The sequence below is a fragment of the Neofelis nebulosa genome, chromosome 18 (assembly GCF_028018385.1).
Source record: "Neofelis nebulosa isolate mNeoNeb1 chromosome 18, mNeoNeb1.pri, whole genome shotgun sequence".
In the NCBI taxonomy this organism is placed as follows: domain Eukaryota; kingdom Metazoa; phylum Chordata; class Mammalia; order Carnivora; family Felidae; genus Neofelis; species Neofelis nebulosa.
The window spans coordinates 22,777,987-22,804,518 of record NC_080799.1 but is presented as its reverse complement, the minus strand read 5'-3'; the positions used below and the strand labels follow the sequence as shown (position 1 = coordinate 22,804,518).

Below are 26,532 nucleotides of genomic sequence, written 5' to 3'. Positions count from 1 at the left end.
TGGCAAACCCTTGAACGGATCAAGGCCCGAGGCACAGCCAGAAATGCCAGGCAGCGTCCCCTGTGCCCGGCTGCTCTCTGCTCGTCTGCCCAGCCCAGGGGCGACCGCAAACTACGATAGCGGGAGGCTTGCGCTCGTTAGCCCAACGTGGGTTTTTATCATCATTAATGCCATGGAGCAGGATGTTTGTATTCCATTGCTGGCAGACTGGATGGTGCCACTGAACATTTGGGTGATCGTTGGGTCACACACGCGTGACTCGCCCTGGGGGACAGGGTCGTGGTTTCTCAGGAGCACGTTGCTTCTCATTAACCGGCAGATTGCGATCAAAGAGGTACGAGCCGACAGCATGGAGGAGAGTATCCAGAGACGAGGTCGAGGCACAAAGGCAATGAAGAAACGTGTCCGCGTGGAGTTGCCGTAAAACTGGGGGAACGTGTTTTACGTTCCGACAGGGAGCTGGCTGGACGACAGGGACTCAGAAAGTAGAGCTGGAAACACGTCCAAAGGGAGGCACGAGGAGGGAGCGTCCCCCTGAGCTATCACCGGGCGTTGCTTTCGAGGCACCTTTTTTGGGCTGCCACCTGCACGCCAGGAACCTCGCCCCCATCGTTGCGTTTCATCCTCACCCTCCCCGATCAGGTGTGGGTGCAGCCATTGCACCCATTTGACAGAAAAGAAAGCCTGAGGCAACACCCCCCGGAAGTGGTGGGGCTGGGATGTACTTTCGGATTCGCGTTCTGTCAGACGTGGTCATAAGTACTCAGGAGGAGGGAAACCTGCCGGGGTTGCCAGTTTCACCGCGAGGGGTTTTGCAGAAATAAACTGCAGTTTACTTGGGAGTCCGGTTCTATGACCCGGTGGAGAACCAGTGTCTGGGCTTTATCCTGTGCATAGAGGGAGATGCAAACCCAGCCTGCTTATGCGGTTGCCTGTGACCTGAGAAAGGGCTGTGCGATCATTGGAGCAAGTCCCTAGGAGAGGCCGGCCCAGAACACAGCCGGTAGGATTTCGCCGAGTACCTTCTCCGTGCCTAGCACTGCCACCAGTGCCAAGGAGAACCCTGTGCTGAGGAGGGCACACGCTTTATATTTATAGTTAATGCTCCTGAGGTCTCAGGGACAGAAACCCAACGTAAATGGACCTTAAACAATAAGGAAACTTACTGGCTCATGAAATTAAAGAAACCCAGGATAATACTTTGGCTTCAGGCATAGCTGTATCCAGGCACTCAGCTCATGTTGGAGGCATCTCAGGTCTGTACTTTCTTTACCAAGGCAGCCACTGGAGGCCCCACGCTGACATCCTGCCTCGAGAAGGAGAGAGCACTTCCTTCCTGATAGTTCCGGCGGAAGTGCAGAGGAGGGCTCCAGCCCCAGCCCCGAGCCAGGCGTCCCCTGTGCCTGTGAGGTGCCATGGTCTCACTGGCCACTCCTCGGCTACCTCCTTAAGCTGGGTGGTGGAGTGAGTGAGCCTCACCCACACCACACGGAGTAAGAGAAGGAACGGGGCAGTTGCCAGAGGGGATCTGAGGGGCTGGGTTTGGAAGGTGGGGGAGCGTAGCTGGCGAGGAAAAAGGAACAGGTGTTCACCCCAGAGCCGTTGCCCTTGAGGAACTCCCTGGTGGGTGGCAAGGGAGCACAAGGCCACCTATTTATAACTGCACCAGAGGAAGCAGAAAATGGCCATGTGCTCCTAGAGGACTGGGGAAGGGGTAGGGAGGATGTGACTGCCCTGGGTCACCCCTGCACAACCCGTCCCGGAGGACACTTAGTGATTCTGGTCACTCAGCTTCATGAAAGATGTCATCATGCCTGACAGACTCACAACAGAGCAAGGGCTAGAGTGCTGGGGAGGGGCGCCTGGGGGGCTCAGTCGGTTAAGCGTCTGCCTTCGGCCCAGGTCAGCATCTCGCTGTTTGTGAGTTCAAGCCCCACGTCGGGGCTCTGTGCTGACATCTTAGAGCCTGGAGCCTGCTTCGGGTTCTGTTCTGTGTCTCCCTTTCTCTCTGCCCCTCCCCTGCTCACGCTCTGTCTCTCACTGTCTGTCTCTCAAAAATGAATAAACATTAAAAAAAAAAATTTAAAAAAGAGAGAGAAGGAAGGGGAGAGCTGGCATCCGACGGGGCTTGACATGGACCAGTCTCTGAGCTGGAGCCTCAGCCGGATACCCCACTCCGTCCTCATGACATTCCTAAGAGGTGGAGGCATTCTGGGGCTCATTTTGCAGAAGGGGAACAGGCCCCGGGGGTGGCGGGACTTGCCCAAGGTCACACAAGCCGAGGAACCGGCAGAGCCTCCCCCCGGGCGGAGCATTGTCCCCCACATCTGCCACTTCCCCCCACGCGGATGGGGGATGCTGACAGCCTAAAGGACGAACACCCGAGCCTGCGAGCACCCAGGTTCTGGGAGGAACAGCAGGCAGTCTGCACCACTGCCCTTCGCCTCTCCATCCTTCAAGGCTAGACTCAAACGCCACCACCTCCAGGAAGCCCCCAGGTGGGAGCCACCGCTCTGCTAGCTCAGAGCCCCCGTGGTATGCTAGCCTGGCGAGGAGAAGGAGACAAGAAACAGTGGCTGGGAGACGGACTCGGGACCAGAATTTAAATCCTGGCTGCTTCCTGGGCTCTGTGACCTTGGGCAAATTTATCTATAAAACAGGCCAATGGTAGGACCTTAATCCCAGGACTGGTGAAGGATTAGGCACCCAGGTGTCATTTGAATGTTAAACACACCTTCTCCCTGAGCTGACATCCGGGTAATCCTTGAGTGCCCCCTGGGGTGACTGAGATCCAAGGGCCGCTGTGGCCAGCCTGGTCACACAGCAGCCACAGCTCTCTGAGACCAAGGTGGTTTAGCCATTAACCCCAGCACAGTCACACCCAGGTGACTGCCCCTGGAGCCTGGCTGAACCCTCTCGCCAGCTGGCCCCCTGCGTGTGCCCTGACCACCCCCTCATGTCGCCCGCCACACTCCCTCATGACACCCGGTGCTAGCTCAGGGTGCCCTGCTTCCTCAGGGTGGCCCCACAGGTCGCTACTGGCTAAGACAGGAAGGGTTCCTGTGATGGGCGCTGGGTCCACGGCAGCTGTTAGGATGCATACACATCCATGTTTTCTCTCCCCTGCTAGACCTTGGGCGCCTTGAAGCCGCCGGTTCCAGAAATAAGTATGGAGAGAATTCCACTCCGCATGGACCCTGTGCCCGGGGGTCAGAGTCTGGCGGTCAGAAGGGAGAATAAACAGACACACAGACAGAATCCTGTAGGGTGAGGCAGTGAGCCATAGGAGAATAGAGCGTGATGGGACACAGGTGGCAGGGGCTCCGTCTTCGACAGGGCAGAGGCTGAATCTGATTATCCTCAGTCGTCTACACCGAGGGCAGCTTTTTATGCAAAGCAGGCTATCCATTAAAAAAAACAACAACAAAAAAACCCCACCACTTTTCTTTGGTGCCACCTGAGTATCGCCGAAGGCTCAGCTGCAGTAGGGAGTTCCTTTAGCGATCCCTTTCACACTCTCGATAATTATCTCCCCATTTATCAGTTTCGTTAATCCGCATTTTCATAAATCGTCCCGCTTAAATACAGAAGCGCGCACACGAGTGCCAGTCCCAGATCCTGGGTGACGGATGCCACCATAGCCACCAGGATAGCATCATCAGGAGACAGGGCGGTCTCCGGAGGGAGGTCGAGGCCGGCAGTCTGTGGCCGGGTGCTCAGACTTTCCACTCTCTGGGCCTCCCGGGGCTCAGGCTCCCCGCGCTCTCTCCCTGGGGGCTGCCGGGCGCCCGCTGAAACCTCCGACTGTTTGCTCCAGAGACTGCAACTGTTGCTGTGTTTGGAAAGCGTCTCTTAGTTACTTGTGTTTTCCTTCTGTTTTATGCTGTTGCCCGCCCGACAGTCATCTCCCGGGCCTCCAAGCCTGGCAGGAGATAAGAAGTCGGTAATAAATGTTCCTGCCACGATTGTTGAAAAGATGGATGTGTCAACAGCTCGAGAAACATTTAAAAAGCTAACGAAGAAATCGCCCATAATGCCACCGCCCAATTGCATTGTGACATTTATCACCTCCCACTCTGGGTCCACAGACACACTTCTTTCCAACTTTGCACTTGACCACACACGTACCGTTTTGATTCCGCCTTTTTCGCCCTCCACCAATCAGAAGCGATTCCTCGTGTTTGGACACACTCCACGCAATGATGTCAGCTGCGTGAGATCTCAGGTTCTGCTTCCCCGGTTTTGGACATTTGGGTTTTGTTATGCCCAAGCACCGACCATTGTTCCTGGTCAAGAATGATTTGGGGCGCGTGGGTGGCTCCGTCAGTTAAGCGTCCGGCTTCAGCTCAGGTCACGATCTCACAGTTTGTGGGTCTGAGCCCCACCTCGGGCTCAGAGCGTGCTTTAAATCCTCTGTCCCTCTATCTCTCTCTGCCCCTACCTTGCTCACGCACATATGCGCACTCTCTCTCTCTCAAAAAAAAAGTATGTCTTGCCGAAATGGGCTTACTGGGGAAAGACCAAGCATATGGCATTTTCTCTATTTTCATATTGCTTTCTGAGAAGGTTCTGTGAGTTACCAGCAATGTCTAAGTTTGCCCGTTTCGGCATCTGGCTAGCTTCAGAGGTTGTCTTTGCTGTGGTAAAGACTTGAGTCCGATTGCTTAAGTTTTCATCCTAGCCCTGCCACCATACCAGCTGTGTGGCCTTGGGCAAATGACTCAACTTCTCTGTGCCTCCCTTCTCTTATTTATTACCTGGGGACAATAAAAGTAATGGCCCCATAGGGTTGTTGGGGGAAGATTAATGCCTTAATACAGTCAACCCTTATTATTCATGTGTTCCCTGAATACAAATTCACCCGCTCCCTGAAATTTATTCATAACCCCAAAGTCAGTATTTACAGAGCTCTTGTGGTCATTCAAAGGCACGTGCAGAGGGGCAAAACATTTTCATTGTGCGACACACACATTCCCAACTTTGGTAGAACACGGGACCGCTCTACCTTCTCGTTCCAACCGTTTCCCCCCAAAACAAAGCGTCTTTTTCGCAGTATACTTAGTGCCCTGTTTTCCACATTTTCATGCTTTTTGTTGGTGATTTTGCTGTTTACACTAAAGTGCCGTGTCGTGTGCCGAAGCGCGAGAAGGCTATGATGTCTCTTAAGGAGAAAATAACACGCGTTGGACGAGCTTCCGTCAGGCCTGAGTTAGAACACTGCTGTCGGCCGTGAGTTCGATGTCAGCGCATCAACTATGCGTTAAATAAGGTGCCTTTAAACCGAAACTCACGTACAGCAAGGTTATGTACTGATCAGTTGATGAAAATGCTGTGATGGAGGCTCGCAGGAACCGAATCCCGTGTTTTGCCCTGGGGACAAAGTTTCTTTAGTCACCAACTCAGTGTCTGCGGTGACTTTACGGAGCAAAACTACCACCGATGACGACCATCAGATCCCGTATACGCACTGCATTTAGACCAGAGTTTGGCACCTAGTTAGTACGCACCCTCCAGGTGATTCCTATTTCCATATTTTAAAAACATTTACATTTCGCTTGTTTGGTAGGAACTTATTTAATCACAAAGGGGATGCACGCTCGTTGCCATGTGGTTTGATTGCATTGCTTCCTGTGCGGAAATAAATCCGGTTGACGCGGGAGTGAGCAGAGACGTTTGTGGAGGCCCTGGGGTTTGGAGCCGGGAGCGGCTCCAGGGGCAGGGGATGGGGACGGGGGCGGGGGGGGGCACTGACGAGGTTGCTGCACGCTCTTTATGGCACTACAGTATAGTTGGGAAAGACCCAAGGCTTTCAAGAAAACTTGAACTAGAGGCCAGCCATGTTGACGCCGAGACCCTTTCAGCCAGAGGCTGTGACAATCCTGTCGCTAATCTTGAATTAAAGCCTACATTGATATGTTCTTTCACCGCATCGGAATATAAGATGATGACATTGGGGATACCAGGGGTGAGCGTCTGAGAACGCGTTTGTTTCCTGAAGCAAAAGGAGTCAGTCTGCCTGGTCTGACGCGGGATGTTTCCTGCTTCGTAGATATTCTAGGAAATCTCTCGCAACGGCTTACGACCTGAGACCCAGCACGTTTCGTTGCACGCTGGAGAAGGTGCCACCATCCGCACAACGTGGAGATGCATGAGGTTGGGGTCTCCCAGGAAACCCAGGCTGTGTGGAGGCAATGCGCACACGCGCCTGCTTTCTGTCTCAGCCACCGCGGGGCGAGGACGACGTGTGCCTTCGTCGCCGCTAACCTGCGCTTGAGCCTCAGAACGAAAGCAGAAACAGCCCTGCCGGGCCCGAAACAGTCTCCCCCTTGCTGCTTCTCTGTGTGCGTAATGGGCCTCTTCCAGGCTGTTTGTCGATGAACAGCTGGGCGCCCGCCACCCGGCCTCCCGATTCGAGATGCTTTGCCCATCAGAGCGGTAGTTCTCTCTCTCCACCCCCCACCCCCCCCCCCCCGCGTCGGGGGTGGGCGGCCCAGGCTTCTAGAACGAGGAATGAATGATCGTTTCTCTTCCAGGATACTCAAGCACTTGAGATCCAAGGACCCCATGCAGCTGAGACTGGAGCATTTGGAACAAGGCTTCTCCGTCTACGTCAACGGGGCCAACTCTGAGCTGAAGACCTCACCCCGGAAAGCTGTCCACTCCGACTTCGCCAGAAGCGCCTCACACGCCGAGGGGACTCACGGTGAGCACTGGCCCGTCCGGCCCCTGCAACGCGCTAGCTCGTTCGGCACCGCGGACCCACATCCGATGCACGTGAACTTCCCAGCAAATAACTGGTTAACCTACATACACACTAACAGTGCCCGCTTGGCCAGAAAGAGAGCAGGAGAGGGAGAAAGAGAGAGAAACCCTTTTTTCTTCCTTTTAAAGGGTCATCTTGGCCTCCATTACCCCAGGGCGAAGGTGGCCAGGGCGGTAAATTCCTGGCTTTTATGTTTCATAGTGCCAGTAATTGAAGGAAATGTCTAGGATAATTGAAATGATACCCGATTTTCACTGGATCTGTCTTAACCTCAGTACCTAACCCCTGTGTGATATTTGATTCCCACTATTCATTTCTGAATTTAGTTAATCCATGCTCCATGTACTTTCAACAGATTTCATATGTCCTGTCCTGAAAGCTGAGGGGGGGCAATACGAGCACCCCACCGAGGGGCTGGCCCAAAACAGGCACCAATAAAAATGACCTGGCGGTAAAATGAATGAAATGGCAGAGCACACGGGGTCGGGTCCCAATTTGGCCACGTGCCTTTGTTTCCTCATCTTTCAAATGGGACTAACAGGGGTGCCCATCCCCGGGGCGCCAACACGCCCTTCACGTCGGGCGGCTTTATCTGAGAAGCCGGTGTGCTACTGAGTTACAGGAAGAGCATTTGGAATGAGGCAGGGCTGGCTTTGAACTCTGTTCTGCCACTCTCTGGCTTTGAAACCTCTGGCAGTTGGGTCCTCTCTGACCCTCAGTTTTCTCTTCTATAAAATGGGAACAATCACGTCCACCTTGCGGGCTTGCCAGGAAGACTAACTGACACAAGAAATGTAAAATGTCCATCAGACAATAATCTTGATCTGTGTTGTTCTAATTCATTGCCTTACAGGTACGGTAGATATCCCAAGCCATTAATAGACGGCAAAAGCCAAAACAACAGTAAAATAGACGGTAAAAGTCAAAACGAGGAGATAAAAGGCGAAAGTCATGTCCCCAAACCTTCCCCTAGGAGAGCCACTGCAGTTGAGCTTAGAGTTTAGAATGAGCTTCCTGGCCCCCAGGGCAACAAGGGGAATGGAATGATTCTTCTAGGTTTCACGGTTTCATGGACGAGGCTTCTGGCCAGCCTGCTGCTAGTTGGCAGGTGCAGGCCTCTCCTGGTCCGGGTTTCAGGGAGGTGCAGGTAACGGTCTTTCTACTTGGGCCACAGAGTAGTATCTTTACTCATTCAACAAATATATCTCCCCTCTCCTCTTTTACACAAACGCTGGCCGATTGTGCCCACTGTGTGTGCCCTGCTTCCGTATGTCGGAGATTTTTCCTTTTGTACATAAACCTGCCTGATTCAGCTGTGACTTACTACCCTTGCCCTTTTCGCTGCGCATTTGGCTTGTTTCCTAACGCCCTGCGGCTACCAATGGGACTACAGTGGCCCGCTCCGCAGACGGGACTTTGGGCACCTGATGTGCGTTTTAGATGTGAGTCATGAATCTGCCTTGGGTGTGAGCTTGTCACGGGCGCCTCACCAAATCCCCTTCCCTCATGTCTGGTGCAGATTACGGGCGAAGAACCCTGTTTCGAGAAGCGGAAGAAGCTTTAAGACGCAACTCGCGGACAGCTCCTTCCAAAGTTCAGCGCCGAGGATGGCACCAGGTCAGGAAACCCTGGGGGGAGAGTCAAGACACATGGCCCGAGCTCGTGCTTTAGAAGAAGGAGCAGGGGGCGCCTGGGTGGCGCAGTCAGTTAAGCGTCCGACTTCGGCTCAGGTCACGATCTCGCGGTCCGTGAGTTCGAGCCCCGCGTCGGGCTCTGGGCCGATGGCTCGGAGCCTGGAGCCTGTTTCCGATTCTGTGTCTCCCTCTCTCTCTGCCCCTCCCCCGTTCATGCTCTGTCTCTCTCTGTCCCAAAAATAAATTAAAAACGTTGAAAAAAAAAAAAAAAAAAGAAGAAGGAGCAGGGTTATTGTGACAGAACCTTTCAGAATCCCCGCGGGCAGCGGTGGGGCTGGCCGGGCACCCTGCAGGTGGCCTCTTTGCATGCAGTCCTGGCCCCTGGGGAGTGGAGGAGACTGGGGACCTCCCAGCCCTCTCTCTGTGGCGTGATCCTCCCTTCCGGATGGGGTCGCCCCAGCCCTACGCAGGAGGATCACGTGCGCACTCTCAGCCCCCTTCGTGATGACTCGTTCATACAGCTGTCTTTTATTGAGCACCTACTATGTGCCGGGCATAGTCTTTGATGCCAGGGATGCAGTGGGTAACAAGGCAAAGCCCCTGCCCCACAGACCTGAGATGCACTTAGGGCTGCTTGTTGATGGTGCTGACGCCAGCAGCTGGCGTTCTTGAGTGCCAACCAGGTACGAGCCGTGCTCCCGTGTGACTCCTCTCCTTTGCCCTCGAGGCAGACCTGCAGGGTAAAGTTCCAATGTTCTTCCTCTTCTAAGGGAGCCACAGACTTGAATGCTCAGAAAAGCTAAGTGAGCTTTCTTCCAAGGTCAACCAGAATCAAGACTTCAGCCCAGACCTTTGCTCCAAGCGTGGTGTTCTTGCCCACGTGGTCCTTATCTGGCCACTTGCTTGGGATCAGTGCTTCTCAACCCCCACTGCACGTTCATACCACCTGGGGAGCACCCCCCCCCTCCCCCCCAGGGATTCTGACTCACCTGGTCTGAGGTGCGGCTTAAGCAATGGTATGTAATCCTTTTCAATCCTGTGTTCACCCAGATTGGGAAGTACTGCCTTTAGAACCTTCTGCACGGGGCTGTATGTGTGGGTCTATAGTAAATACTTCCATAAGCTTTACTGGCCCATCTGTGCGATAACCCTGTAGGTCTGTAACTATCCTCATCATGCCATTGGTGAAACTGAGGCCCAGAGAAGTGAGGTGACCTGCTCAGGGTCACGCAGCCGCTAAGGGAGGAGGGTAGGCTGACGTTTGAACACTGGACCGGTGACCCCCAAACCCACTGGTCTCCCCTGCCTTTGTGGGTCTGTGATTAAATGTGGCTGGGTGTTCCTGCCGGGGCTTGCTGAGCAAGGCCTCCAGGGCACACAGCCTGGAGGCCTCCTTTTGTCCCCAGCAATGAATGTTAATTTCTCATTAAGGAGGCCTGTCTCCACTTCCCACTTCAGACCCTCCTTCTGCTTGTTCTGAGTGCCTTCTATTATCAGGAGCCATATTTGCATCTTAGACTGTGACTTAATGGCCGGCCCCAGAGCCTGTGCAATTTAAAAGACTTGGCCTAAGATTAATTAGCATCCCTCCCCAGCCTCTCCCTGTGGTCCCACACTTCACAGGGCCTAATCATGGCTAATTTCCTAGCTTCCCGATGCCGTGAAGGCTGTAATTGTCCTTCTGTACCGTGTCAGTCAGGGGTCAGTCACTGCCTAACAGTAGAGACCATTCAGGCCGTTTTAATCAGAGATGGATGGAATACAGGGAGTCCGGTGCTCACAAGGTCTCTGTGCTTCTCACACAGCCTGCCAGGAGAACTGCTCCCTAGGGCCCAGTGGGGAAGGTGGGGGATCCGCATCAGGGCTGGGTCACCTGAGCTGTCATCCGGGAACCAGGTGGCTCCCGCCACAACCGATGGCCTCGAATGATGCCGCGCCTACTAGAGCAACGATGCCCGTAGCCTGTCCGGCCAGGCTGGGACACTTGCAAAACCCCTCACCTCTGCACTGTGGTTAGCACAGAATCAGCCGGCATGTGTCCCCTTGCTTCCACCTCATTTCCGCGTCCCCTGCCTTGTATGAAGTCGTCGGATCGGCTGCACCCAGCTCGTATCCAGAACCCCCACGGAAAGGGTATCTGGGAAACACGGGCTGACTTTCCGGCCTCTCCTGAACGTAAAGCCACCCTAGGAGGGAAGTGGAATGGGTCCTGGGGGTCAGCCCACCCCCACCACTACCGTGCCTTGGGGACCACTCCTCCAAGATGGACAAGCCAGAGAACGCGCGGAAGTCGTGAGAGGGGTAGAAGCCATGTCTCGAGACAAATCATCCTTTCATTTAAAAAGATGTATTACCACGGGCCAGGCACTGTGTGGGGCTCTGGGGTTCGAAACAAAAAAAAAAAAATCAGATAAGGCTCTGGTCCTGCCCCAGGAGTCCCCCCCCTCGGCTATAAAGGCCTGGGGACTGCCCAGCCTGCAAGACAGACATGGTGACTGTTCCAGGCATATGGCCTGCTGGACTTGGGAGCGCGCAGCTTGAGGCCTGTGGGCTGAACTTGTCCCCCGGAGGGTGTTTTTTGGACTCACACAGTTTAAAAAAGACTTAGTCACTTGCTAACATTTAAATTCAGAAAGTTCTTCTATATTTTTAAAAAGCTAGATTCCTACTTCCCTGGGAAAATGGAAAGATCTGGCCCTCACGCCGGCCTCCCCTCTGTGTGAGGCAGCCTTTAGCAGAGCAGAGTAGCGGTTGCCCCCTACCCCCCACCCCCCCCACCCCCCCCACCCCCCCCACCGTAAGGCTGGGCAAAATGCTTCTGTTTGCCGCAGTCCTCACCACTCCCCTTAGCGCCCCAGAGCTGAGGCCCAGTGGCAGGTGTGGTGGCCTGCTGCTCTCACATGGGGTGGGGGGGTGGGGCTTCCTGCCTTTCCATTTCCGGCCTGGCTCCCTGGGGCGTTTGAACCTGCGTCCCCTGGAGAGACGGGAATGGGCTTTGGGGTCAACCTACTTCCTAGCTGTGTCCCCGGAGCTGGCGGTGTGAGGTCTCTGAGCTTTGCGTGCAAACCTCCCAGGCCGCCCGGAGGGAGTGCGGGCGTGGTGTGTGTCACAGGGGGTCCTTCAGCTTCGGGTAGGAGCACCAGGCGGCAGGGGACGGACAAATCCAAGGAGGCGTTTAAGCTTACCGACTCAGGAGCCCCGCAGCCGTACGTCAAAGCCCGGGCCCCACCTCCTCCTAGCTGTGTGGCCCTGGATAAGCTGCTCAACCTCTCTGTGCCCGTTTCCTCGTCTGCAGCTGGGGTTAAGAATGGCACCCGCCTGGTAGGGTAGTTCATGAGGACCGGGTGAGCCGGTGGCTGTGCAACGTGGCCAGCAGCGCCTGGCACAGAGGAAGCAGGCGGTAGACGGTCACGACCGTCACTGTCGTCCGTGGGGGGCAGGTGCCGAGGGCGGCTCTGCCTGGAGACCTCAGGGCTTCGCTCCAGGGTGTTCCTTCATTTTTTCAGTCCGTTGTTCATTCGGTGATCTCTACCGAGCACCTGCTCCACTGTGGACACGGAGAGGCGCTGGGGTCCGAGCCGTGACCGAGGCAGGCCTGGCCCGGCTCTCCTGGAGCTCACGGTTCCGGGGTGTGTGGGCGGGCAGGCAGAGGACCAGGAGCAAGTAAGCAAAGAAACAAGTGCTACGCAGGAGGGGGGTGGGGGGGGGGGGAGACGGACAGGGTCGTTGCGGGGGGAGAGTAGCTCTAGAAATAAATTTGGAAGAAATTTTTTTTTAATGTTTATCTATTTTGAGAGAGAGAGACAGAGACAGAGCGTGAGCAGGGGAGAGGCAGAGGGAGGGAGACACAGAACCCGAAGGAGGCTCCAGGCTCCGAGCTGTCGGCACAGAGCCCGACGCGGGTTCTTGAACTCACGAGCTGTGAGATCGTGACCTGAGCCGAAGTCGGATGCTCAACCGACTGAGCCACCGAGGCGCTGCCCCCCCACCCCCTGCCCCTGGATTCCATTTTAAATGTGGGGAATCCTCTGGAGGGTTTTCAGTAGGAGAGTTGCGTGTTTGGGCTCACATTTTGGAAAGATCCCCTCTGCCCCATGCCGAAGGATGCCCGTGGGGCCAGGTGGCTGTAGGAGGACCAGGCAGGAGGCTTTGAAGCAGGCCTTTGTCTCTCCAGCTTTCGGCTCTTCATCCCCCAGCCTCCACCTCGCACCTTCCCTAGCTCCCAGAGTCCCCTGGTCAGCTCAGCTTCCTCGACCCACCCCTTCGTGTCTTCTCCATGCCAGTCTTTGTTGAATTTGTCCAGGACAATGCCTCAGTTGGTCAGCCTGGACCAGATGCCCACTCCCGCCTTGAGAGGGTGTGAGTGGAGGTGGGCCGGGTCGGATGACGCAAAGCCTGCCTGCCCCAGAGCTGTTCCCTGAGCGGGGCCTGGGTCCCCTAGCTTCTTGTCCAGGACAGTAAGTAGCCCCAATGTACCGACTGCACCAGGAAGAGGCACTGGTCGGGTTTCCTTTGGCCCCAAGAAGTGGGGTTAAGTAGAAAGTTTCTCCATGGTAGGAAGTACACGGGGACGGATTTTCGGGTGTGAAGGATAGAGAGGAAGGCAGTCTTTCCCTCACCTCTTTGGGTGGGCCTCACCATCCTTGGAGGCAGCCAGAGGTAGGCGGCGGTGAGGGAAGCAGAATCCCCCGGTGGCCAGTGGTGGCCAGTCCTCAAAAGCCACCCCGTCAGGAGAGGCACTACAGCCCTGTCCCAGTCCTGGGGTTTCTCCCGTATGGCTGTGCCCAGCAGGAGGGATGGTGGGGGGCGCACAGGCACTCAGTGTGTCATCTCAGACCACAGCCGGGTCAGCCGGGGACACGGCGGCCACAGTCTCCCCCTGGCCAGCACTCTGCCTCCTCCCTGTGGCCCTCTGCTCTCTCCAGCTTGCATCCAGCCACTTGTTCTGAGTGTTGCCTGAAATTCCTTTGGGTCACACGGCCCCTTCCCGGTGACCAGGCCTTCGTGTCTTCCTGTAGAATAACCTCCCTTCTTAGGGTCTTGCCCCCCGCAACTAGGAAGCACTTTGGGGTCGAGATGCCCCCGCTGGAAGGGGCTCCCCCAGGTGCACGGGCTCAAGGATCCCTGCGCCAGAAGGTCACCGGCTCATCCAAACGCTGGCCTGGAGCCTGACCGGCTGCACCTGTAAAACCCGTCCCGGGACTGAGCTGCCACCTGCCCCATGGACCGGCCTGGAGGTGATCAATGGGCTCCTGTTGGCACTAGTCTTTATCCCCCACCACGTCTCAGCCTCAGATCTTTCTCCTGCTATCAGCGGATTAAGATTTATGGCTTCCTCAGCCTTGTAATACTTGGGTGGACAGCGGCCTAATCAACAGAGCTGTCGTTTACCAAAATGCTGTCAGATTTGATGAACGTCATGGGCTCTTAGCATTAAATTGGTAGTGAAGGGATTGGCCTTTCAGCAATTTACGGTGGGGGTGGGCTTTCCTTCAAGGCCCAGAAAGCAAGTTCATTGCACTTTAAAGCAAAGGCTTTGCTCTCACTCCACTGTCGTATCCGGGTTCCTGTTGTGGGCTAGGCAGCTGCAGACGCCTCCCGGAAAGCTCATGAGTCAAAACGTGAAGCCCTTTCCTTTGTTTTCCTGTGTCTGAGTTTTGAAAACCCCTGCAGAGAGGACAATAAATGAAACAGCCCATAAAGCATCGGCTTTTACGGCGACCTTGCACGACACACACTGTCAGAGTGTCGAGCGCTGTTATTTGTAAGAGATCAGGAAAATCCGGGAAGAACATATCAAATAGGGTATATTTCCTCCCTACCCCAAACCTGCCTGTCAGTATCTTCGGAGCTCTCCTACCTCTAGAGGGAGCCGTTTGCATACCACACAACCTGAACAACCATACAGGGCAACCCCTAGCCTCCATCTATCTTTCGCATTGACAGCAGCTTGTACGCGCATCTCTTAGAATGCTTTGCTAAGGGGGCGGCAGATACACACAGATAACTCTGAGCGTGGCCTTGGGTTGCGTGTGGCTGAGGGCAAGATCTGCCCTTGGGCGGGCAAACTGGAACATGGGTGTTCGGGTGTCAGGGCTTTAAAATCCCGTCCCGATGCGTGGCTGATACCACCAGGGTCCACCCGGGTCTGGGCGCTGCCAGGAGGCAGGAGAAAGCACCCACTTACAAACACCCACTCCAGGTAAAGCAACGTGCCAGATGGGGAGCCAGCCAGGCGCTCGGGCATCATGCTCACCAGCACGTGAAGGTGGGCGGCGGGGAGCGGGCGCTGCCCGGGGGCTGGGTTGGAACCCTCCAGCCTCGTGCGCTTATTGGGAGGTGGGCGTCTTGATGTGGGTGAGGCAGCTCCCCTTCTCCTCCAGTGGTGGCGGAGGTACAGCCCCGGGGCTGCGGTGGGAGAGCAGGCCAGATGGGAGACTATTTATTCCCCTCCGGCGGCGCCCACTCGGCATTTAAAACTCTTCCGGGACCACATTAATTTTGTTACGTGTTGCTTCAGAAACGCGTTCTTCTGTTGCAAGTTCTGTGTGAACTCCTTGAGACCAGGGCACGGGTTGTTACATTTTTTTTTTTTTTTTTTTTTTTTTTTTACTATCTCAACATGCTTCCAGAACCTTGTATGCAGTCCGTGTTCAGTAAGGGCTTGCTGGTTAAGTGCCTTAATGCCTACTGCAAACCCATCTCCCGACCTCTCGGCCAGGCGAGCAGTTGTGACAAGCTCCTGGGAAGGGAGAGGGGAGCTTCTGGGAAAAGGGAGGATGGGAAGGCTGCAGAGGACAGAGGCATACCGGGGCTCTCCTCCTTGAATGCTGGAGCTCTTTCTCATATTTATACTTCAGATCAGACCAGCAAAACTGCATTAATGCCAGCTCTCTTACTTGGCAGAGGGAAACTGGGGTTCAGGTATGGCTGGATCCAGGTGCTCAGACAGTGTTGCATGGCCCGTTCTCCATCTCTCAACTCTGCTTTTCCCTGTGCTGCTCTGTGTGGCACCAAGGTGACCACTGTCAGCCTCCACTGTGCATTCTGTCACCTGTCACTCTGGGCCAGCAGGATCTAATGCTCAGATCGCCTGGGCCTGTCCTATGCTCCAGCCCCCCGTGGACTCCGTTCCACATGAACACTTGGATTGGGGGTGGGGAGGGGGAGGATTTCCCAAAAGAAAATCAGGGTGCCTTTGCCAGAAGACAGGGGGGCGCGTGCAGCACAGACGGAAGCACCCGCCGCAAGACTTCACAGACCTCACGCTGCTCAGACTGGAGTGTGCGTGCGAGCCACCTGGGCTCTTGTGAAAATGCAGATTCCGATTCGCAGCTCTGAGATGGGGCTTGAAATTCTGCATTTGTCACAAATCCCCAGGAGAAGCCAATAGTGCTGGTGCCTGGACCTTCCACGAGTAAGGTCCTCGTCTGAGTCCTCCCTTTCTGGATAAAGGAACAGAAGCCTGTAGAGGGGCCAGGCTGTGTGCCCCATGCCTAGTGCTCCTCCCTCCCAGCCCCGTCCCCTTCTCCCTCCTCCTTCCTCTTCTCCCTTCCCCACCGGCTCCTTCCTTCCTGCCTTCCCTCCTCTCTCTCTCTCTCTCTCTCTAGCCCCCCCCCCCCCCCCCTCACTGTCTCTGCCTCTCTCACTCTCCATCTCCATTTCAGCATTTGGGTGTTATTGAGTGGATCCTGAGGAGTGGGGAGGAGCCTGGCCTCCCCAGCGTCTGTGGTAGAAAATCAGGTTCATCCTGGCCCCAGGCAGGAAAGCTCCCAGGTGTCTCCTGGCCTGGATCCTGCTTACCCTCCATAGGTCTGCTGACGCTAAGAAATGCTCTGAGAGCAAGCTGACGCAGCCTGGGAGGCAGCGAGCTCACACTTGGTGTCGGAGCCTGGGGGGCATCGCTAAGTGACAGGATCGCCTATGGAAGGAAAAGTGTCCCAAAGCACCTTCCTTCGGCACCTCTGCGTCCTCCCTGTTCCCCAAAAGGGGCCCCCTATCTGCCTTTTTCAGCCTCTTTCTCTCTCTCTTCTTTTTTAAACTTTCTTTCCAAGATCTTTTTCTCGCATGATCTATAGCCAAGGCCCTGCCTACTTTTCTGAGTGTTAGGTGTTCTCAGGAAGTTCCTTCATTTCCCTCCATCCTGTAGCCCAGGCCGGGCACATTTATCCTTCACGTGCCTTTTGGGGGGCATTATAGTGTGGTGGTTAGTACTGGGGGTCCCTCAGCAAACTACAGCTCTCGGGCCAAATCTGGCCACAGCCTGTTCTTATAAATGAAGTCTTTTGGGGACACAGGCATGCCCATTCATTCAGGCTTTATCTATGGCTGCTTTCCAGCTACAATGGGACAGCTGAATTCTGGTGACAGAGACCATATGATTGGCAGGACCTAAAATCCTTAGTCTGTACAGGAAACACGGACCCATCCCTGGTTCGGAGAAGGCCTCTGGAGCCGTGCTGCTGGGGTTCAGATCGAGGCTCTGCGGCTTCCTCACTGTGCGACCTTGGGGTAGGGGCTTGTGGCCTTGTGCCTCGGTTTCCCCCTGGGGTTGCTATGAGGACCGAACGAGCAAAGGCACGCAAAGGACTCGGAGGGGCGCTCCGTGTGCATTCAGTGTCGTGCCGCATAACGTGAACGCGCTCACGGGGGTGGGTGGGTGGGGCGGCGTGACCGTGGATGAGAAAGGTGTTCGGTCCTACCCAGTGAGAGTCCCGCAGGGCAGTCATCAAGTTCACTAGGCTGGCGGGGAAGCCGAGTCCCACAGGGGTGGAGGCTTCTCACCCAGGGCATGAGGGGACAGGCATGAATCACTGTCCCCAGGCGCCTGGGTGGCTCAGTCGGTTAAGCGTCAGACTCTTGGTTTCGGCCCAGGTCATGCTCTCACAGCTCATGAGTTCAAACCCCACACCGGGCTCTGTGCTGACAGTGCATAGCCTGCTTGGGATTCTCTCTTTCTCCCTCTCTCTCTGCCCCTCCCCTGCTCACTCTCTATCTCTCTCAAAAAAATAAATAAACTTAAGAAAAAATAAAATAAATCTCTGTCCTGCAGTGGGGTAATGAACCCAGTATGCATGGCTTGGCCGACCTGTCCCTCCTTTTAATAGCCAGGCCTCACTCGAGTGAGGCCCGGAGCAGGAAGTTTAAGGAGGCCCTCACTCTTGGATTCGTGCACATGCAGGGCACCCAAGAGGGAACCCCTTCTTCTTCCTTTTTTTTTAATTTTATTTTTTATTTTTTAAAATTTACATCCAAATTAGTATATAGTGAAGCGTTGATTTCAGTAGATTCCTTAATGCCCTTTACCCATTGAGCCCATCCCCCCCTCCCACAACCCCTCCAGCAACCCTCAGTTTGTTCTCCATATTTATGAGTCTCTTCTGTTTTGTCCCCCTCCCTGTTTTTATATTATTTTTGTTAAGAGGGAGCCCCTTCTTAAATGTTGCTCCCTGGGTGCCTCCCTTCTGCCACCCTGGCCCCAGCCCTGAGAAGTCCCGAGGAAAACCCAGGGTCTCCTAAACTTATTTGATCACAAAGCCAATATGGGGGGAGTGTAACACCCTCTGAAATTCTACTGAGAAGATAGTTCAAGCTAAAAAGTTGGTGAAAAATTCTACTGAACACCCTTTGTGCAGTAGGAACCATAAAGACTTTTTTATTTATTTATTTTTTTTTACTTTTGAGAGAGAGAGTGCACGCGTGCATAAGCAGGGGAGGGGCAGAGAGAGAGGGGAAGAGAGGATCTGAGGGGGGCTCTGTGCTGACCGGATAGATCCTGACGCGGGGCTCGAACTCACGAACCGCGAGATCATGACCTGAGCCGAAGTCCGATTCTTTTTTTTTTTTTAAATTTTTTTTTTCAACGTTTTTTTATTTATTTTTGGGACAGAGAGAGACAGAGCATGAACGGGGGAGGGGCAGAGAGAGAGGGAGACACAGAATCGGAAACAGGCTCCAGGCTCCGAGCCATCAGCCCAGAGCCTGACGCGGGGCTCAAACTCACGGACCGCGAGATCGTGACCTGGCTGAAGTCGGACGCTTAACCGACTGCGCCACCCAGGCGCCCCCCGAAGTCCGATTCTTAACCGACCGGGCCACCCAGGCGGCCCTCCAGTCAGGGCTTCTGAGCAGAGGTGGCGTGACCCATGCAGACCTACCGCCTCGCCATCAGCCGCTAACGTGCTCACCCCTCTGAGGAATCCAGATGCTCCTCCCATCACGTCTGAAGCAATCTGACTTTTTCTGTATAGAAATCGGTGCAGATCAGGACGGAAGCTGGCCCGCGGCTGCACATCGAGCCGCCTCTGGACCCTTCTGAAGACTTTGAGCCGTGTGGGGATGTGACCGTCAAGGCCAAGGACGCTTCCGGGGACCGTCCACAGGTAGGACTGGCCTCAGCTTGTGCTGTAGCGGCTCTGGGGGCACTTTGTGACAGCTGTTTATTCCTTCCCTCCTTCTGTCCCTAAGTTCCTTCACTCTTGTCCTCCCTTTCGCACGCCGTGACGGGCACCCAGGCCAGGCCACATGCTGGATGTTCCGCCAGGCACACGGTGTCCAGGTGTCAGAAGGGCTGGCGTCCGACCCCAAAGAGGCAACAGCCTACAGTCCCTCCACCGCAAGAGCTTGCTGAGGGGTGGGGCAAGGCGTGGTGGGCCCAGGAGAGAGGGTATCCAGGAAGGCTTCCTAGAGGAAGTGACACTTGCCGGGGTCCAAGAGGCTGGGGCGGAGTGTGGGGCAAGGAGGGGAGGGGAGGCGGGCAGAGCTGATACTCAGCCTGGCCACAACTGTATGTATGCACCTGCTGTTAAAGATTTTGAGTATCACCCCACCCCCTGGGGCAGCAGAAGCCACACACGGAAATGCCCAGAAGCCCCACAGAACTGTAGCTCAAGAGTCCACAGCCGCGCAGCCGCTGATGAGGCAGGCAATGGGGCGTTTCAGTCCCCTCCTGAAACCGCCGTGTCACCTGTGAAATCCAGGGACCTCCGACGGTGCGTGCTGGGCTTCTATTCAGCAGGCATTGGTTGGGCACCCACTTCGGAGCATCAGGCTCTGTCCCTGGCACCGGAGACACAGAAACAAACAAAACGCACGGGGGCCCTATTCTTAAGCAACTTATACTCCGGGGCGGGGGTGGGGGTGGGGGGTAGACAGTAAAGAAGAGACCAAGATGGGAACGCAAGCTGGCACAGCCACCCTGGAGAACAGTATGGAGGTTCCTCGAAAAACTAAAAATAGAACTACCCTACGACCCAGCCATGGCGCTACGAGGCATTTCTCCACGGGATACAGGTGTGCTGTTTCCAAGGGACACAAGCACCCCCATGTTTATAGCAGCACGATCGACAGTAGCCAAAGGATGGAAAGAGCCCAAATGTCCATCGGTGGATGAATGGATAAAGAAGATGTGGTATATATACGCAATGGAGTATTACTCGGCAATCAAAAAGAATGAAATCTTGCCATTTGCAACCACGTGGATGGAACTGAAGGGAATTATGCTAAGTGAAATTAGTCAGAGGAAGACAAAAATCCTATGACTTCACTCATACGAGGACTTTAAGAGACAAAACAGATGAACATAAGGGAAGGGAAACAAAAGTAATATAAAAACAGGGAGGGGGACAAAGCATAAGAGACTCTTAAATATGGAGAACAAACAGAGGGTTACTGGAGGGGTTGTGGGAGGGGGGATGGGCTAAATCGGCAAGGGGCACTAAGGAAATCATTGTTGCACTATATGCTCACTAACTTAGATGTAAGTTTTAAGAAATAAAAAATAAAATTGAAAAAAAAAAAAAGAATAGACCAAGAGATAAAGAAAGCGATAATTGCAGGTATGGTCACGTTCTGCAAAGAAAACAGAGGAAGGTGGAACAGTGTGGGAGAGAGGGCAGCGTCAGACACGGCAGAGAGGGCGGGAAGGCTGCCTTCAGGTGTGACAGTTCAGCTGAAACCTGGTGGGAAAAGCATTGCAGGCAGAGGGAACAGCAAGCACTGACGACATGAGGCTCAGGCACAGCATGAGCAAGCTGGGAGTGTGAGGCAGACCAGGCAGGGCACGATGAGCCCCGGGCAGGGCAGTGGAGGGGGCTGTGAGGGGCGAGTCCAGGTAGCTGGGTTTTATTCTGAGGGCATCGCTTTTATATATAGAATGAGTGCATAGATCATCGCCATGTCTATATAGAAGCAAAATTATCGGGACGCCACAGGACAGAGGCCCCCGGGCCATCCCCCATCCCATCCCCCGGGCCTTTGTTCCACTGTGAGTGCAGGCTGCAGATTCAATAGCCTCCCTAAAAGAACAAAATCTTGCTTTTTTTAAAAAAAAATTGTTTTTAATGTTTATTTATTTGTGTGTGTGTGAGAGAAAGACAGAGCATGAACGGGGGAGGGGCAGAGAGAGAGGGAGACACAGAATCCGAAGCAGGCTCCTGGCTGCGAGCTGTCAGCACAGAGCCGGACACAGGGCTCGAACTCACGAACCGCGAGATCACGACCTGAGCCGAAGTCGGAAGCTTAAGTGACGGAGCTACCCAGGTGCCCCCCAAATCTTGCTTTTGAGTGCCGCTCCTGTACCAAACCCTGCCTTTAAGAACTGCAAAGCACTCATAAAAGTGGGAATATTGTCCAGGAAACATTCTTGTGTTGTGTTTGCCTGTTTGTATTTCCTTCTTTGCTCGTAAAAGAAGGACAGGTAAAGAGCAAAGGGTTGCTTTGTTTCACATCCCAGCTGCAAAAGTCTAAAAGTAAATTGGAAATTCTGTCTTCCTGGAGGGGGCCGGTGGGTAGGGGGGTGGCGCTGTTTTTATGGACTTAACCCAGTGCCCTTGTTTCCTACCCAGTCCCTATTAAAGGGGTTTTACGGTAGGCAACACTGTAGCGTGGGCTTTACTGCCTTTAACACCCACCTCCCATACCACAAACACAGCACACGCACTCACACACGTACACACTTGCTTTTGGAACAACAGAACGGCGCCCGGCTCAGGGTCTGAGCACCTGCCTCTGCCAACAGCCATCAGTTTCTCTTAGCTTGGGAGGCTGGTCTGGAGCCAAGTTCAGCCCGGTCCAGTCCCGGCCATGCCCCCGCCCCGCACGGAATGTGTGCATGCCTTCGGCGCGAAAAGTGGGGTAGTTCCCTCTTCTCCTCTGGTACCTCCTGTTAAGTGAACATATATTCCTTCCTTTGCAAGCCCCCAGGCTGCCTGCAGCACAAGGCAGCCCGCCCCTCACGAGCTATAAACTCCATTAGCATTCCTGGGTGCACACACGCTCTGAAGCAGCGTGGCCCTGCCCTGCCCGCCCTGCCTTGTCTCCACTGTGAGCGCTTGACTGTATTTCCTTCTTTCCTTTTTCTCCCCGTCTTGAGGGGGCACTCTGTAAGCCTTCACAGTCAATTTCCCCTCGGAGTTACTTTCCTGCGAAGCCAAAGAGTGAAATGGTAACACGCATTTTCGGCCGAGGCAGAAGCCTTAAGAGATGCCGTCTGAACTAGAGAGGAAAAAAAAAAAAGAAGAAGAAAAGCGTCTGGCTAAATATATTCAGCCACCTCACACTGTTTGCAGGCGCAGCTCCGAGGGGGAGCAAAAGGAAATCCGTGTCCGCACGTGTACTTTTCGTCTGACCTTCACTGTTGAAACATACCAGCCTGTTTGCCTTCAATCATACCCTTGGTGATCTTCAATTTCTTGCGGGCTCCGAGTTCGCAGACCCGCACGCCGCAGACAGGCTCCGTTGGCCTCAGCCCATGGACTTGCACGGTGTTTTCAAAAGAATTACTAGCTGACATTTAAGAATCAGGAGAGTCCATGTCGAAATGGGAATTTGGGGCTTCTCTTGAAAAATCCGAACTGTTTGGGAGCCAGATCCTTACGTAACAGCAGCGGCCGGAGCTGAGGAGCGGCTGTCCCCTTACACAGGTGCGTGCACTGCGGGTGCCTGGTCCCCGCGACAGATCCCAGGTACCGTTCTACACACCGAAGATAAAACAGACAATAAACAATGTATCGGGGCGTCCGGGTGGCTGAGTCGGTTGAGCGGCTGACTCTTTGATTTCGGCTCAGGTGGCGGCGATCCCAGCGTTGTGGGATCGAGCCCTGCTTTGGGCTCCGCGCTGAGCCTGGAGCCTGCTTGGGATTCTCTCTTTCTCTCCCTCTACCCCTCTTCCCCCCGCCCCCCCCCCCCCCGCCCTGTCTAAAATAAAAAATAAAAATTAAAAAAAATAAAATTCAACCGATACAAAGAAAATAAAAGTCTTTTCATAATCCCACTGCCCCAGAGGTCATAGATGGGTGTATCCATCCAGAATAAAAATTTCTTACATTCATAACATATGAAAGGTATTGATTACATCCAAGAGGAGATGGTTTATCTGGAATGTTCCAGTCCTGGCCCATCCCCAGTGAGTGCTGGTAATTCCTGAGTTTAGTTATTTGATTTTTCCCGCGAGCATGATGGGTTGATGGGAAGACTTGGCCGCCCCATCATCTTCTGGAATGCCTCCATTGTGTGGACCCTGGTGTGGGATGAACTGGATATTTGCCCACAATTACAATTCGATGTTTTAAAGTCATTGCTATTTGCTGACACATACAAACAACTGAAGACCTGTTCACAGCCTGTGTGCCCCCAGTAGGTCCACCACGTGTGGACTCTGCCGAGGCCCATGACGGCTCACCCACCTATGGGAATCGTGGAGATTAGAGGGTGCCATCACTGGCCAGGCATCCCCCAGTGGGAATCCCACCCGGTTCCCAGCAGGGAGGGCCCTGTAGCAAATCCCTCCAGTTTGCCATTCATTAATTTCAACGGTGAGGCTTAAACAATGAAAGATTGTTTTTAAGCCCGTCGCGTTGCTTGGGTACTTCTGTTTTGGATTACCATTTAAATAACTTTCAAGTGAGAACCATTTTTTCCTTCACTTTTTATAGCTGTTTTCACATACATGGGATTATATACCATCCACACTATTTGATATCCCACTTTCTTTATTCAGCAAGGTGTGGAGGCCGTATCTCGGTACTCACTGAGCCCAGTGTCTAGGTTGTTGGTGCCCTGAGTTTGAATCCTGGTCTCTTTACTAACTGTGTGCCTACAGCGGTGTGGGTAAGGCAGGGATGAGTTTGACCAGCTCAGCTTTGGGAGAGAGAGAGCCGAGAATGATGGACGGTGAGGAGGCAGACGGGAGGCATGGAGACCAACAGAGAGAACGAGGGACCCAGCGCATCTTCAGGGACATAAATTGCTTTTACCACGCCCATTCTCTCTGCTTGCCCCTAGGGTACCAAGTCTCCTACGGGCACCACGCCCTGTGATTTTAATGTCTCCCTTCTGAATGCACGTGGATTACCAGACCCTGCCAGCAGTGCAGACAAAGAAAGGATCCTCTTAACTATTCAGGATGTAATGGTAAGATGGACTTCAGCCTCATAACCCCACGAAGGGCCAGGGTCTTTGCCATAGCCAAGCAGCTGGGCTGTAGGATAGGAAAATCACAACAGGATTTGGCTTAAACAGAAAACCTCTAGCCCACCCGTTAGGTTTAAAACAATACATGTGAGATTTGACTTAATGATCTAGTTTTTGATGTGGGTAGAAGCTCACATTAGATGAACATTTACTAAGTGCTAAGCACCGCGCTGAGTGTGGAGCATCCATCACTGCATTAACCCTGTGAGTTAACTGCTAGGTACTTTTGTCCTCATTTTGTAGTTTGGAGAAACTGAGGACGAGAGAAAGGATGTTGTTCACCCAGCCCTCAGAGAAACCCAGACTGGAAACCTCAACCCCGTGACTCCTTATTCCTTGCAGTTAACAATCCTAGGCTGGGAATTGCGCTGGCCTGCTTTTGCTCGCCAAAGTGCCCAGCTCTCTGGAGGGGCACAGTCTTGTAAATATCATTGATGTTCAGCCTGGAAGCAAGGTGCTGAGAGGTGGCCATCTGTCAGTTGTGCTTATGATCGAGAAGACCTCTCCTTTGCCGAGTGTCTATCTCCTCAGTGAACCCATAGCTGGGAACGTTGATGAACAGTGCTTTTCAAAAATGAAACCCGATGAGGAAACAACCAAACAAAGCCAAATTGAGGGACTGTCTACAAAACAGCTCACGTGGAGGCTTCAAAACTACCAATGGCATAAGTGAGAAAGGTTATTCCAGATAAAAGAGGCTACCAGCAGGGGTACCTGGGTGGCTCAGTCGGTTGAGCGACTGACTTTGGCTCAGGTCACGATCTCACGGTTTGTGAGTTCGAGCCCCGCATCGGGCTCTGTGCTGACACCTCAGAGCCTGGAGCCTGCTTCTGATTCTGTGTCTCCCTCTCTCTCTGCCCCTCCCCCACTCATGCTGTGTCTCTCTCTGTCTCAGAAATAAATAAACATTAAAAAAAACCAAACAAGAGGCTAACAGCATATCACAGTTACCCCACATGAGATCCTTGTTGGGGGGCGGGGGGGCAGGGGGCTGTTGGGGTTGCTAATTGCCCTAAATTTAAGGATGCTTTTGGGAAATTAACGAATTTGAAAATGAACTACATTTTATATTAGATAATATTGTATGGTTGTTAAATTTCCTGAATTTGATAATTCTGTCTGTTCTGTTTATGTAAGAGAAGGCTCCAGTTCTCAGGGCTGCCCAGAATTGGTGAAGAACCAATGAATGTAGGTGGAGGGTATGTGGGTATTCATTATACCGTTCCCATTATAGTATTCAGATATATTTTCTGTGGGTTTTACCTTTTTTTCAAAATAAAAAGTTTGTTTGTTTTTTTTAAAGCTAGCACATTAAGGAGGGGGATATGCCGCTTCAGTAGAGCTAAGCATCAGCAAAGAGAAAAAGAGAAGAGTTTCCTTTTAAGGAGACCTAGTTTTAAAAACTCTGTAGGATTATATTGATGTCAGTTTCCTGATTGTGCTTTTGTGCTTTAATTATGTAAGATGCTACCATGGGGGAAACTGACTAAAGGGTACATAGGATCTCTCGCTCTCTCTGTTATTTCTTACAAACAGCATAAGAAATCTACAATAAGCACAACATGAAAAGTAAAAAGCTAATAACTAAATAAAATAAACACAAATGCACAGGTTCTATCTTCTAGAGGTTCAGATTTTGATCCTGGGCTTGGGCTCAGGCATGTTTGTTTGTTTGAAGTAGCCCACATTTTGCAAACATTTCACCATGTTTGAGAACCCCAGTTTTAGGGAAAAGACAGCTGTGGATCTCAATTTTTGATTCTGTAAGAATCGTGTAGAATATTTGAAATGCATATTTTAGAGCTAATTTTTAAGATACAGAAGTTGTATATAGGAGATAGCATAGTTTTTAACAAAAGAATTCCCAGTGATTGTGAATCAGAAGGACTGAAGATTTCAGTTTACCTCATACAGAAGGAAAGTTTTGGAGATAATTTGCACTTTGTGAGTTGGAACTGGGGACTATAAAAAAAAGTTTAAAAGTCTTTAAGTTTATTTATTTTATTCTAAGAGAGAGAGAGAGAGAGAGACCCAGAGCATACGAGCAGCAGAGAAGGAGAGAGAATCTCAAGCAGGCTCTGTGGTGTTAGTGTGGAGCCCAGTGTAGGGCTTGAACTCATGAACCATGAAAATATGACCTGAGCTGAAACCAAGAGCCGGTTGCTTAACGGACTGAGCCACCCAGGCGCCCCCCCACCCCCCAAAAAAGGAGCTTTAAAATTCAAAGTTAGAATCTCATCTCCATCATACAAAATTAGGATAACTATGAAGTAAAAAACAAAATAAAACAACAACAAAAACCCAGGAGGTTCACAAAAGCCAGAAAAGGATGAGAGGGGCTCTGCCCTTGTCTTCAAAACCATATCCTATACTTCCGGTGACAGAGGATGTTACTTAAAATAGCAAATGAAAGATACAAAACCGTAATAGCTCCTGACAGCATCTCCTCTATTATACATCAATTTCTATCCAGAATTTTGACCATTAGTATCAAGAAAAGACCAAGTGATGTTCAACACACTCTTTTAAAGAAGACAGGGAAGTCTTAATATATTTCAGAAATGTTTTCATAGAAAATTATTTTATTTAGGTTTTTGATTAAAGAGATGAATTTTAGATAGGAAATTAACTTTGTGTTACTGTATCAATACATAATTATATTAA

General features: G+C 52.8%; 1 protein-coding gene across 4 annotated transcripts in view; it reads left to right on the top strand.

Annotated features, from left to right (window-relative positions):
- The window catches only part of KATNIP (katanin interacting protein), a 193,454-nt gene that overhangs the window by 53,386 nt on the left and 113,536 nt on the right, over positions 1-26,532 (top strand). For all 4 annotated transcript variants that reach the window (XM_058710268.1, XM_058710266.1, XM_058710270.1 and 1 more), the window contains 4 exons: positions 6,534-6,703; positions 8,283-8,380; positions 18,648-18,779; positions 23,680-23,808. In XM_058710268.1, the coding sequence (XP_058566251.1) occupies positions 6,534-6,703; positions 8,283-8,380; positions 18,648-18,779; positions 23,680-23,808 (529 nt within the window). The remainder of the gene's footprint in view (positions 1-6,533; positions 6,704-8,282; positions 8,381-18,647; positions 18,780-23,679; positions 23,809-26,532) is intronic.